This window comes from Gavia stellata, chromosome Z (genome assembly GCF_030936135.1).
Source record: "Gavia stellata isolate bGavSte3 chromosome Z, bGavSte3.hap2, whole genome shotgun sequence".
Lineage (NCBI taxonomy): Eukaryota > Metazoa > Chordata > Aves > Gaviiformes > Gaviidae > Gavia > Gavia stellata.
In genome coordinates, this window is record NC_082637.1 from 53,923,054 (window position 1) to 53,937,720 (window position 14,667).

General features: G+C 42.5%; 1 protein-coding gene across 2 annotated transcripts in view; it reads left to right on the top strand.

The window, feature by feature from the left end:
• FBN2 (fibrillin 2) overlaps positions 1-14,667 on the top strand; it is a 181,319-nt gene that overhangs the window by 29,667 nt on the left and 136,985 nt on the right. For both annotated transcript variants that reach the window (XM_059834298.1, XM_059834300.1), the window contains exon 6: positions 6,406-6,603. In XM_059834298.1, coding sequence (XP_059690281.1) covers positions 6,406-6,603 — 198 coding nt within the window. The remainder of the gene's footprint in view (positions 1-6,405; positions 6,604-14,667) is intronic.

A 14,667-nucleotide genomic window follows, 5' to 3' on the forward strand; every position in this document is an offset into this window, starting at 1 on the left:
GTTTAATAACTTTATCGGTGATCTGGATGAGGGGATTGAGTGCACTCTCAACAAATTTGCAGACGACACCAAGTTGGGTGGGAGTGTTGATCTGCTGGAGGGTCGGAAGGCTCTGCAGAGGGATCTGGACAGGCTGGATGGATGGGCTGAGGCCAATTGTATGAGGTTCAACAAGGCCAAGTGCCGGCTCCTGCACTTCGGTTGCAAAACTCCATGCAACGCTACAGGCTTGGGGACGAGTGGCTGGAAAGCTGCCCCGCAGAAAAGGACCTGGGGGTGTTGATTGACAGCCGGCTGAATATGAGCCAGCAGTGTGCCCAGGTGGCCAAGAAGGCCAACGCCATCCTGGCCTGTGTCAGAAATAGTGTGGCCAGCAGGAGTAGGGAGGTGATCGTGCCCCTGTACTCAGTGCTGGTGGGGCTGCACGTCAAATACTGTGTTCAGTGTTGGGCCCCTCACTACAAGAAGGACATTGAGGTGCTGGAGCGTGTCCAGAGAAGGGCGACGAAGCTGGTGAAGGGTCTAGAGCACAAGTCTTATGAGGAGCGGCTGAGGGAGCTGGAGTTGTTCAGTCTGGAGAAGAGGAGGCTGAGGGGAGACCTTATCGCTTTCTACAATTACCTGAACAGCGGTTGCAGAGAGGTGGGTGTTGGTCTCTTCTCCCAAGTGATGAGTGACAGGACAAGAGGAAATGGCCTCAAGTTGTGCCAGGGCAGGTTCAGGCTGGATATTAGGAAAAATTTCTTTACTGAGAGCGTGGTGAGACACTGGAATAAGCTGCCCAGGGAAGTGGTGGCGTCACCATTACTGGAGGTGTTCAAGGAACATGTGGATGAGGCATTGTGGGACATGTTTTAATGGGCATGGTGGTGTTAGTTGATGGTTGGACTTCATCTTACAGGTCTTTTCCAACCGTAGTGATTCTGTGATTCTGTGGTGGAGTCGCCATTGCTGGAGGTGTTCAAGGAACGTGTGGACGTGGCATTGTGGGACATGATTTAGTGGGAAAGGTGGTGTTGGTTGATGGCTGGACTTGATGATCTTACAGGTCTTTTCCAACCTTAATGATTCTATGATTCTGCTATTGGGAGGCCTCAGGTAAATTTTCAGTCTGTGCTTTCCCATGAAAGAAACTTCAGGTTTTTATGTTCTTCCAGATCACATGCAATAGACATTCTGACATTTCTATGTGCCTTTTATTTTTTTTTTATGTCTCTTTTTTCCTCTTTTTAGTTACCTGAGAAGAGGTAAAATTTTCATAGGCAGGAGTAGTTCATTGACACAGTATGAAACTGTGGAGGCTATGACTGTGACAAAATTCAGATAGAAACTGGATCCTTACATATGTACCAAAATATTTTAATGTTTTGTCCTGAATGACAACAAACGGTAGTTGGGATGTTAAACATTGTGTTTCAGATTTTGAGCTAGTGCTTGTTAACCCCAGGAGGAAACTTAATGTGGCAGAGAGATTATCCCATGTCTAGTAACAGCAGGCTTTTTACACCTTCATCTGAATCATCTGGTTTTGGTCAGAGGTACAGGAAGAAAAAGAAAATAGATGGATATTGGCCCATACCCAACAACAGAATTCTTACATTCCTAATCCTTGTGGCAGGCTTCCTGTCAAATAGCCTTTTTTAAATTACAGGTAGAATTAGAATAGACTTACAATTTTTTGAAAAGGAATTAATGAAAAAGTTCCCAAGAGCCATGATAGTTGGATATTGCCATCTGTGAATGCAGAATGCTATAGTATGGTTAAATTTAGAAGTCCAGTACGCTATTTCCAAGGTTTTTTTATGTTGATACCTAGAAAAAAGTACTTCTTTTTAAATTTAATTATATTAACAATGTGGATTGTCGATAAAGGTTGTCATTCTTCAAGCCATGGTGCATATTGAATATAATTTTCTGAGGTGAAAAAAAAGTGCGTAACACGTATGTGCTGAAAATCACTTTCTTTCACCAAAAGCAGTTACCCATTCTAAGCAGCATATTTTAACGTATGTTCTAACATATGTTCTTTCTGGCAAAATTATTCCGGCAGCAATGCTGGGAAAGGAACAAATGAAGAAACACCTAAGAATAAGGCAAGAAAACCAATATGAAAAACATGATTGATTCATAAACTTAGGGTTTTTAATGTCAGATGAACCATTCTGATAATATAGTCTGACTGACTGTATGCAACAGACCATAGAATATCACCTGGTAATTTCTGAATCAAATCCACAGCTTCATTTGAAACTACAAAATATCTTCAGAATGGCATCTAATTTTAGTATGTTTACTTCCCGTAAGTGAAAATATACTATGTGACTAGAGACCTTTATGTAAATAGCAGTACTTTTCTATTAGCCTGAACGTGCCTACCTGGATAAAGATTTTTAAAATGGATAAATTTGTTATGGATAATATTTTTAATTATAATACTATTTTAAAATATTAATATTACTATAAAGCATGTTTCTGAAATCTTAAATTATTTTTCTGACTTTTTCCATAATTTTTGCAGTTTTGCAGCAACCCATTTGAAATGCAGTTGCCATAGCTGTGCAAAGAAGCACTCTTGCCGGGTGCAGGTATCAGGTTACTTTACTGTTGCTATCTGGAGATGATGTGCTGATAGATTTCTGCTTTGATAGCCCAAGGTTATATAAGCTGCACATTCTCTTAGGAGCTCGGGATCTGTTGCTTGTATGTCATTATTCTGAAGTATCATTCAGGATCTCATCATCTTAGGTTAAATTTATTTTTACTTGTAAATCTACCTGGAAATTTACTAATAGTTTTGTTTGTTCTTCTACTGTTTAAGTTATAGTAGTCAGATTTTTAGGTGCCCTCCTGCAGACTTACACTGATGGAAGTTGCTTGGTTATAGAACCTGAACATTATGATTTATGCATTCTCTGTTTATTAAGACACAGGTAGGCACATATATATGGGTTTCCAGAGCATATGTTTCTTACTCAATAGGATATATTAAGCAATGGGTGTATTGATATCACTCCTTCTTGTGTATAACTCTTTCATATTCTCTTGCATAAACACTCTTTGTAGTCTGGTTATAATCTCTAATCTTTCTTTCAAATACACCCTTCAAACTGAACTTTTCATTCCTAGGGTTGACAGAGTATACACATAACCATCGTACATCATATGAGAAGGTAATGGAACTCATATACAATTCACACCTCAAGTTTAAGTTCCAAATTTAATCTTGTCTGATTGAATTCCAAACTTCTTAACGTGGAAGATCTCTGACCAGAATATTCCTATGGATCACCAACCATTAAGCAGAAAATACATAATTTGTATTTCTACTGTAATTGCTTCATGTTATCCAAAGATTGGACCTATAAAAATGTGTACCTCGGAGAACAGCCGCTATAAAAAGGCAATACTGTCCAGTAGAACTACTTATTTTCTGAACAGGAGTTCCAAAGTGAGCAGGGATGTCAAGATTATCAGTCCTGGTGAATGCAAGCTTTGGAAATTTTACAGATGCATAATAAGTCATTATTTCATTTCATTATAGGGGGCATTTCCCCATGAAGAACTGGACTCCATATGAGTGCATGTAGTAAGGAATGCATGACCAGCCATCATGCTTAAGTTCTGCAGAGGAATTGCACGTTGAGTAGCCCTCCAGGAATAGATCCATGCCTGCCTGGGCTGATGCAGCATACAACTTCAGAAGTAGGACAGGATTCGGTATTCCCATGCAGATCTGTGTGGATCCAGAGATCATGCTCCCTTGTACTACTGGAAATCTTACTTTCTTCTGATAGTTATTATATTCTATAATGAGAGCCTCAGTGTTGCTAGTGGCTTTTCAGGTTTACCCCCACACATCCTTTTGTCTTTTTCAGCGTAAGTTTTTTGACAATCTCGTTCATGAGGAGTCTAGAATAAATCTTAATCTTCAGGAAAGACTCAGTCTTTATTGATGTCACTGCAATCATCGCTTGGGCAAAAATTCTGCAATGTGCGGGTTACAGTCAATCAGCTCTCAATACATAGAGTAGACCACAGACTTCCCCAGAATCTGCCTGTTATTTTTACTTCAGTCCTTAATGAGAAAATTAAATGAGTGGACTCTTTTTAATCATTTGTATTACTATTGTATTATTGGTGTATATAACTTAGTTGACATTAGAATGGGAGTCTGCTCATTGAGCTGTAGCAAAAGCTTTTTCCATGCACATGAAGCTCATTACTTTTGCTGTGTGACATAGAGAATGCTTTTACAGATAATATTAGGCAATAAATTATAATACAACTGTTTGCTAAAGAGCACAATACTGTTTTCCAAGAATGAAATAGTATTGTCGTTGAATTCAATAGTCAAATTCCCATTTGTTTTCACTGGAGTCAGGATTTAATTCCATTTCTTTCAGCTGTTAAATTCTGAGCAGTTCTGGTTTTGTTCTGATAGCAGGCTGACCATTGCTGGTGATTTGCAGGTTAAATGCAGTCTATCACATATTCCCCTCAATCTTTGTGCACTTGAGTAAACTTTACATAAAAGAAGTACATAGTCATAATCTGTAGTGGAGTCTTTTCCTTACCCTTACCCCTTAACTAAAATACAGACAAGATTACAGTGAGTTACTGGAAATTACATCTTTGATGGTTGGAGACTGTGTTTCAAATATTTGTCATTCTCATGTGAGGCTATAGCTTGATGAGATCACTGTCTTCTGCTATCAGTCATCATGTATTTTATGTTAAAAATTCAGTTCTCTCCGACTTAGTAAGGACCTTGGACGTAATTAAACTGAAACCATTGTAAAGCTGCTTGTCTTCCAGTATGTTGGATGAAAGATCACTGAAACCTTTTTCTAATGGACAGAATTTTCTTTTTACAATGTACGTATTTTCCTGAAAGTACTATCTTTGTGGCTTGATGGACACAGAGGAAGCTCAAAGGTATGATTCTGAAGATTATTTTCTAATGAAAATCAAGAAAGATTAAAATTCACAGTCCTTACCAAGTATGTTTTAATCTCCTTTTATTGTTAGGCATTTTTGATGTGGATAGTTATGTGCTTGCTTAACTTTGTTTAAAGTGAACAGCCCATGTGAAATTAACTGCCAATGTGTATAAATAACTGTGTGCAAAAGTCTTTCCCAGACTTATACCTGAATGAACCTTATCAAAGATAGGAGCAGAATATTTATTTCTGTTTGAGCTAGCTTTTACTTTAAGAGCCTTGTGTCTTAGTGCAAAGAAAACTTAATACAAGGTCTTACTGGAAAGACCATTTTCTCCCTTTCCGAACTTGTCAAAGCTCTTTATTTTTACTCTTTAGGGTGAAAGTATCAAATTCCAGAAGGCATCAAATGTCCCATTTGTAGCTTGGTTGTGAGACCAATTGCACACTAATGAAAGTGTGCGGAAGACAGTATGTGACCCACATATCAGTACTGAAGTCTGTTTCCAGTAGGAAAAAAAGGAAGATAGGACAGGATAGCAGCGAGAGCTGCCATAACCCCACTGTTACGCGTTCTTTCATGTGACTAAGTCTGAGTGGAAGCTTTGCATTTTCTTTCTTTTCCTCGTCTTAAAGTTTCCATAAGGATATGAAATCTGGCTTAGAGAAACCATCTGTTTCTCATTTGTTCCTAGAGAATTTCAGTTAATTGTTGTTCCCAGTCTGTGTTGCCTTGTAAGGTCAAAACATCTTTCTCTTTTTACAGGTTGAACCTTAATGAGTTAACTATTTACAGGAATTTGACAAGGAGTGTATTTTCCTATCATTTGTATGCTATGTTCAGTGTATTCAATATAGCTTGAATAGGTTGTATTATCTCATGTTATTCCTCTGAAAATAACTGGTGGTTTACCAATTGGTCCTCTGTAGGTAGCACTGTTTTGCACTAAGCATTCCAGCAGGAATGTTGATTCTGTGACAGTCGCTGGCATGGACCTTGATCAATGTGGAGTAAACAAATGCGTGGCTGCTGTGGTCTGTAGTTCCCTCCCATGCATTGTCATGAAGTAATTTAGGAACAAGAAAACCAGTTCCCAGTCCTTGTTTGCTTGGCCTGATACGCTCTTTTGATTGTTTGCTTGTTTGTTTGTTTGTAAAACTCTGTCACTTATTATGGATTTTACTGGATACATTGTCAATGCACAGATCAGTTTTGGGTCCAGCTGCCTTTCATTACTTGCATCTATGAGAAGGAAATAAATTGGAAGATAAGATAACCTTGTGAAAATCATTACCTTAGTAGAAGGTGTCATGCTACTTCTGTAAGCATTAAGTAACCTAACTTAAATATCCAGGTCCTCTTGGAATTTTCTTAATATAGGTGTCTACTGGATTAAAAATTGATTCCTTCTATAGTTACTAGTACACTGTCTTGTATAATACAGTGATCTTTCCTTTTTTCCAGATTACAGAACAGGCCCATGTTTCACACAAGTTAACAACCAAATGTGTCAGGGCCAGCTAACTGGAATTGTTTGCACAAAAACTCTGTGTTGTGCAACCATTGGACGCGCATGGGGTCACCCCTGTGAAATGTGCCCTGCTCAGCCTCAGCCATGCCGTCGTGGCTTCATCCCTAATATTCGCACTGGAGCATGTCAAGGTAAGCCTTCTGATTTAAATTGTGCATGACTGTTGTGTTGCTGATGCGCATCTTGAAACCTTTTGCATCCACTTAAAACAAAATTACTGTTTTCCTTCAGTGTGTTCTGTGTCTTACTTTTGATAAAATTTGGATATGCTTTGCTGCTTCCAGGTTTTAGCTAGTGTACATATAGAACAATACTCAAGTGACTGGAGAAAATGAATGCCAATGAAGGAGCCATAAATACAGAGAATGAAAAGGTCAGAACGTCTGCTGAGCACAGGCATCAGATACTGCCATAGAGCACCAATCAGGAACTGGGATATGTTGCTGTAGACCTTAACTAATATATCCTTCATTCGTTTTACTGAAAAATTCACTATGTCTTGCTACTGAGTTGTTTCCTTCCTGAAGTGGTTGGGAGTTGTTATATAGACCTTTTTTTTTAATCCCATCATTTAGATAAAGCACATGGTGAACCTTCTGGATGCTCTGTTTGGATTATTTGTACAGGGCTAGAAAAATGCATGAGTAAGGAAGGACTGCAGTCTTCTATGTTTAGATTCATAAAATATTTGAGAAATGGGACAGCGTTCTTGCCTTATCCAATATCTCTTTCCATGATGTTAAGAGTCTTGCTGCTTCTCCTTTCTGTTGTTACTGCAATCCACCTATCCTAAAAGACAGGTATCTGTTCTGCTGTAGCTGCTTGGCTAAATTATAGAACAAACTGCATAAAGAATGCAATAACACAGGATACTAGAACTCCCAAAGGAGAATGTACTACTTTTCTGTTACAGGCTGGTGCACATAGTCAGTTTGCAGGCTGTGTTGTCTTAGAACCTTCCCGAGAAACAATGAAAACCAAGTAGGTGCCGCGGTCAGACCCTACTCCGCTATCTACCCCTTGAAGAAATTAGGTTCAGAGTCTGAGGTACAACAGTCTGTTGTTGCGTTGATGACTGCACACACTCCACCTTGTTTGAGCAAGGGGGCATCCAGCACCAGTCTATTTTGTAGTATCATCTTAGTAGTGGCTTGCAATTGTGTGTTGACCAACATGAAGGATGTTCTGGCGCTGCTGGCCAGACATCCCAGTTGAATGAGGGTATCTCCAATGATAATGTTAGTTTTAATGTTGCTCTCTGGAATAAACTAGTCAGCCACCCATCCCATGATAGATTTCAGCCATTGATGCACACTCATTTCTTCCCAAATAAGTGTTTCTCACTCTACCTGATAGTTATGCCCAGTTAAGGGGTGCAACATGTGGGTTATTCATTTCTTAGGGCAAAATAGAATGGTACCTAGAGTGCAGGCAGCTGGCTGATAGGCATTTTGTCAGGTTTCATTTTCCACCAATTAAAGTTGGGATAGGCATATTCATCACTACAAAGCCATACCATGCCATGGGGCGTCCATACCACCATGGAAGCATTCTTTTCCCACATGAATAAAGCTTAATGTATAGTATGAGACCAGAGGGCCCACTTCTCTTGAGGTGGGTCAATGAGTTTAAACTCTTGGGCCTTAGAGTAATTCACTGCATGGGCCCACTTAGTTAGATTTTGTTTTCCTCCTAAGTGGATGTACCAGGAAATACCTTGTATTTGAAACAAAGGAATTTGAAATGAACATGGGAGTCGCTGTTTTACTGCTTCTAAATTGAACCAATCAATGTCTCACAGAGTACCGTTGCATGTTTCACCTGGGTCTGTCATATCACAATCTTGCATTGTATAGGAAACAGAGACGTTACGCTTTGATGCATTAAAATGGGTTAAATTAAATCCACTGCTTGGGGTGGTCCAATCCCAGTTCCATGTATGTGTGGTGGTGTTGGTGGTCAAGCCACCTGCCCCTTCCAGGCAGCTTTCACTGTTGTTTAGGCTTAAGTGCCTGGAACCTGAAGCCTGAGGTATACAACATACCTGGACACCTTCAGTGGTATTGAGGGGAACTGCTGTTTTGGAAACGTTTGCTATTAATTCTGCTGTGTTGATGCCGGAGCCATAAAGGTGTAAAGGCGAGCTCTCAGCTGATGTCGGAGTGGCAATACAGGCAGAAAATGGACGATCATTAATGCCCACACCTCATGCAAAATCCATTACCATTTGCAAGACTACATTATTTTTAAGACCTTCCTGAGTGAAAGCATCTCTCTGTGGGGCTGCTGTAATGGCCATCAGTAAAAAGAGACCAAGCCACTTCATATTGGCATGGTTCAGGTACCTGCAACACCACTCAAAACGCAACTGGTTGGCCAAATGCTACCAGCAGCAACCCTACCCTTCCAGAACAGAGCCTGGTCTAGCCTGCCACTGGGGGTAGTGTCACTTGCTACCTTTGTCTTACAGGTGTGGTGCTGCACAGGGAACAGCTGCACCAAAAATTCAAAACACCTACACGAACCCGTACCGACCCAGTCACTAGGGGCAAACCTCTCCACTCCCTCCAGTAAGTCAATTAACACCACCCAGTATTCCCACCGTGCTGGCAATGGGGCCTCAGTGAAACATAAGGACTGTGTGCCATACAAGTGAACCAAATTATGCTGTTCTGAGTCATGAATTGATCCATGACATTCCTGCAGAACAGAAAAGAAAACAGTCTTGGTGGGGAAAGGACGGGCAGTTACCCCTGGATCCACTTGTGGCAAATTTTTAGGGTCTTGCTGTCATCAGTCTCAATGTTCCAGATGTTATTATGCATGCTGAAAAGGAGGTCATGTTTAAGCCCCTTGGTGGGGGGGTTAAAAGAAACTGCTTGCCCCATCTGCAGGTCTCAAGGCATTCCCGGGGGAGTTGACAGGTTTGGCAGGGCAGTCCAGGTGGAAAAGGCTTGCCAATTGGCTGACCGTGTGTGCCCCAGTGGAAGTATATTTTGGCCAGGGCTGTCCACAAGTGGCTTTCCCAATCAGGCTTGTGCAGCTGTAGTGCTTGTTTTAGGTCATGAACAAAAGCAACTTTAACTCCGCAATGTCTCTTCATCAGGAAGATGCAACACCACCCAGACAGTGAGCACACAGAGAGGCTGGCTGCCCATTCCTTGAAGGTGAACACATGCGTGGGGAGAGATACCCAGGGCTGCCATTAAGGCAGAAGTAAAACAAGAAATTTGGGCTCCAGTGTCAATCAAACACCTTATAGGGAATCTATTAGGGCTGAGGCCGATAATGACATGTGGATGCCCCTTGGTGTCCTGCTCAAAAAGTTTAAGCTGCCATACCCGGGACACCAGACAGGGTATGGGCACTACTAGTTTTCCGCCAGTGGGGCGGTGGCATGCTGAATGGTGTCTAGACCCTCTCTGGCATCTTTATAAAACAGGTTGGTGGTGGGCGTTGGTGGTGGGGATGCAAGGTCTGCATCCTTGTCACGCCAGCTGGCTTCGAAGGCAGCTTGGCCCATGGCCCCTAAAACTGCTAGTGCGTTTCTTCTGCATTAATTCTAGTGACAAACCTAGGTCTAAAACTCCACAGGCTGGTTCTGAGGTCCTTCTTGTCTCTCATCCCACTTAAGGATTTAACCCGAGGTCCCATAGGACCTTTTTTGTGGGTTCTGGCCTCTTTTGGGGGTTTTGGTCAGGTGACATTTTCATTGCACCCTATCGTTCTAGCCTTCTGTGTTAGACGGTTTATGAACCATCCCCAACTGTTTTGCCCATTTTGCATTGCATGGACAGTACAAATTAAGATTAATTTAAGGCTGGCTCCCAACCTTTGTGTGAGCGGTCCTCTTTTATTGAGGTTTGGGATCATATACAATGGTGAGTCTGAAGCTTCTCCATTGTTACTGCATCCCCTTTGATCAACAAACTGTTCAACAGCCAACTGCACTCATCCGTTAGCCAATTCCTGAGCAGAGTGAGTGCAAATACACGGTCGTTCTCACTCTGGTTTAGGGACACCCTCAATAGGTGGCTGGGGTGGTCAGGGATTATCATAGTGCTCCCGGACCTGCACTGAGAAAGATGCCAGTTTCCCAGCCTCCCTCCTGAGCTTCCTCTTGATCGAAAACTATTCGATCACCTCCCATCTCCTGAACTCGTTTGACCCACTTGATTGCAGACTCATCAGGCTGTGTACCAAACTACTGTAACTTGGCCAGATCAAGGCAGGGGAAGGCAGTGGTCTCAGCTATGTGCCGGGCAGGTCTCCTGTCTGTCCCCCCACTTATCTCATGTTTGATAATGGGGAAGGAAGAGTCCTTTCATGGTATCATCACCATCATCTGGCCAGTCACCTGGCTCCTCACTGGGGTCGTTCCAGATGTCCCCATCCCAGTGCTCAGGATCTCGTATTAGGGCCCACACTTTAGGGGCATCCACAGTGCTGCCCTGTTCCTCCAAGTTAGCCCTGACCATCTGTACTACTATCTTCTAATCTCTTTTCATTGTCTCTCTTTTCTGTAAAGTTAGACCTTGCATCATCACCTGCATCTTTTGCCTTTGCACCTTCTCTTGTAACCTTGCAATTTGAGCAAGCAGTTCTCTCTTTTTGTCTTCCCATCGCTTCTTTTCATTACAGTTGGTCTGATAGTATGCATCCAATGTCTTACAGATGATGCCTTTACCCTTTCCATCTGTAACTTTCCCCTGTGCCAGGTCTGTGTGGCTTTTCTCCTGGTCCCAGTCAGACCAGTGGTCTCGGACCCAAGCACTGTGAAACCAGGGCGGGGGCAGACTCCCATGCTTACCCAAATAAACCTCTACCCTCTTACCCTTGGACCCTGTTCATTGTGCCATTTTGTGTCGCGGTCAGGCCCTCTGCCGCTATCTGCCCCTTGAAGGAATAAGGTTTGGAGTCCAAGGTACAAAGTGAGGTGTATTGGAATAAGGCACTTACTAAGGGGGTGAAAATTACACCACCCTGCCAGTGGGGACTATTCTGCTTCTATTCCAAGATTGCTTATAATCTACCTAATAGGTATCACTCAGATCCCAGGAAAGTATCCCCACCCGGTGTCCCAAGTGAGGGGAGGCGGCCAAGGCGCGGGCCTGCCCTTCCTCGGCAGCGCTCGAATCGGGCTCTCGGGGGTCGATTCATACAGCCTTCCTCGTGGGGTCTGTGCTCCCCGCCTGGCGGTGGCACTGCGCTGCTGCTAGGCCGGCTCGGGCCCAACAACGGAAGGGCAGGCCAGACCCGAGCAAAGCACGGCCCCTCCCCGCCCAGTGTTACATCTGTTAAGAGTGCAGAGGAAGGTTAGTATTTGGACTGAAATCAGATGCTGTAAACCAACACAGTCCTTTCCGTTCTGATTATGATCTGTATAATGAAATAAATTAACAAAGAAAGCAAAATCCATTGTGATCAATCAATCCCCAATAAATCTGGGGAGAAGCAGAGGTTCAGATAATTTTGGGTGACGTATTTTTTGTTTGGCTTTGTTTTCTGATTTCATGAAGTGTCTACATACTGTTCTGTCTCTGTGTGTCCATATCTTACAGCTTCCAAAATCCATGTGAGACAGCACAGCCGGGATACCACAGGCATTGCATGCATAAGCAGATCTCTGTGACAGAGTTAAGATCCTTCTTAGCAAAGTGATAAAGCTGACTAGAATGATCTGCTCTAAATTTTGGTATAGGTGTTTCCCTCTAGTGCTGGAGAACTTTCTACCTTAAATTCCCTATTTACAAAATCGCAAAAAGCGTACAGTAGCAGGATTTGTTTGTGTGTATGTGTGTGTTAGCAAGAATTTTTGTTGGGTAATTCAGAAGGGCTGTGACACTGTCTCCCATAAGAAGTTGATGTACAAGCAGGATGAGCAGACGGTGAGGTGGGTAGAAAGCTGGCTGAATGCCTGGGCCTAGAGGGTGGGTGATCAGCAGCACAAAGCCTAGCTGGAGGCCAGTGGCTGGCACTGTACCCCAGGGGTCAATACTGGGTCCAGACCTGTTTAGCATCTTCATTAATGAGTTGGATGATGGAGCAGAGCATGCCCTCAGCAAGTTTGCAGACAACACCAAACAGTGAGGAGTGGCTGGTAACGCCAGAGGGTTATGCTGCCACCCAGAAAGACCTTGACAGGCTGGAGAAATGGGCTAAGAGGGTCCTTATGAACTTCAACAAAAGTGTGAAGTCCTGCATCTGGGGAAGAACAGCCCCAGGCGCCAGTATTGCTGAGTGCTGATGATCTTGAAAGCAACATTACAGAAAAGGACCTGGGGGTCCTGGTGGACACCAAGTTGAACATGAGCCAGCAACGTGCCCCTGCAGCAAAGAAAGCTAATGGTATCCTGGCCTGTGGAAGAAAAAGTATTGCCAGTAAGTCAAGGGTGGTGATTCTTCTCCTCTCCTCAGCACTGGTGAGGCCACACTTGGGAGTGATAAGTTGAGTGCTGGGCTCCCCAGAACAAGAGAGAGATGGAGCTACTGGGGAGAGTCCAGCAAAGGGCCATGAAGCTGATGAAGGGACTGGAGCATCTCTCCTCTGAGGAGAGGCTGAGTGAGCTGGGACTCTTCAGCCTGGAGAAGGGAAGGCTCAAGGGGGATCTCATCAGTATATACAAATACCTGAAGGGAGAGTGCAAAGAGGACAGGGCCAAGCTTTTTCTAAGTGGTGCCCAGTGACAGGACAAGAGGCAATGGGTGCAAACACAGGAAAATCCTCCTCAACATCAGGAAACATTTTCTTACTGTGAGGGTGGCTCAGCACTGGCACAAGTTACGCAGAGGGGTTGCGGAGTCTCCACCCTTGGAGATATTCAGAAGCTGTCTGGACATGATCCTTGCAACCTGCTCTAGGTGTCCCTGCTGGAGCAGGGTGGTTGGACCAGATGGCCTCCAGAGCTTCCTTTCGAACCTCAACCATTCTGTGATTCTGTGAAAAACATCCTGATTCAGGCAGCTTCTGTTGCTCATGGTGGTGTAAAAGACTTCAGGAAAGTTACTCTTTTAGTGCTTCAAAAGAGGCTAGGTAACGTCCTCCTTTTCTCATTTTTATTTCGCTATTCCTTCTCTTTCAGTCTTCTCTGCGGCCCCATGTATTGTGGCATTATTCTTAGTGCTGCTTTCCCCTACACTGCATCATAGCTCAGTGGTTTAAAATTGCACAAAGCTAACAAAGTCAGTTGTTTGGCTGGATTTCTATTTCAGGTCTCCTTCATAAGAGTTCTTGGTAAGAGTCCTCTATGAACTTGAGTTGAAAAATTTAGAAAAAATCAAGACGTTCCAACATTTTTAATTCTTAGAAATTAAAACTTGGTGAAACATCTTTTTGGATTTTTCCTTCAGTTTTCATTCACACAGTGGTATGGTTGACCTGAATCTACAACTGAAGCTATTAGCTCAAATTCACTTCTGTGGAAATCCTCACAGCATTATCTTAGCAAAGGCATCTATTTTATTTAAAATACTTAGATTAGTTTTAGGCAACAATAAATCCCTTCATTTCTCTTAATTTCAAGTATTTGCTTTCCTGTTTTTCTGTGCTTACGCTGCTTAAAGCATTCAAATGATACTAAGGAGAAATACTTGATTGTACTTTTCCTTATATGTCAGAAATAGGCCTCTGTTGGCATATAACAGCTTATGTTTTACTGTTCATCTTGAAGTGATTAGTATGTTTTAGACATTCTTTTCATAATCATGCCAGAAACAGCATACTGAAGGCATGCACGTTGGTTACAATCTCCAAGTCGAACTACTTTGTATGGCAAAGACGTTGGCCAGATATAATGAGTTCTCAAAACTTTTCTGCCAAACTGATCCTGACATAGCTTCTGGGGTTTCATTTAAACTACGTGAGAGATCAGTAGAGCTCTTTAGCGCTCATCCCACAATACTGTGTTTTCTTTCTCTGCCAGCTTATTCTGTGTGGCAAATATTTTGAAGTTACACAGTTAACATCATTAACATTGCTGAATTCCACTGGGAAGCATAGAGACAATGAGGTATTCTACTTCGTGTGATGGATGAACAAAGGAAGGTTAAACAGTCATCATTTTTGCTACATTTTTGGCACATTATTACTATATAGGAAGATCTGATTGTATTTATGTCAGCAGGAGTTAGCACGTGGTGTTACAAGGTGATGGTAAGGCACAAACAGATGAAGAAAAGTTAGACTTTCTGTGTGG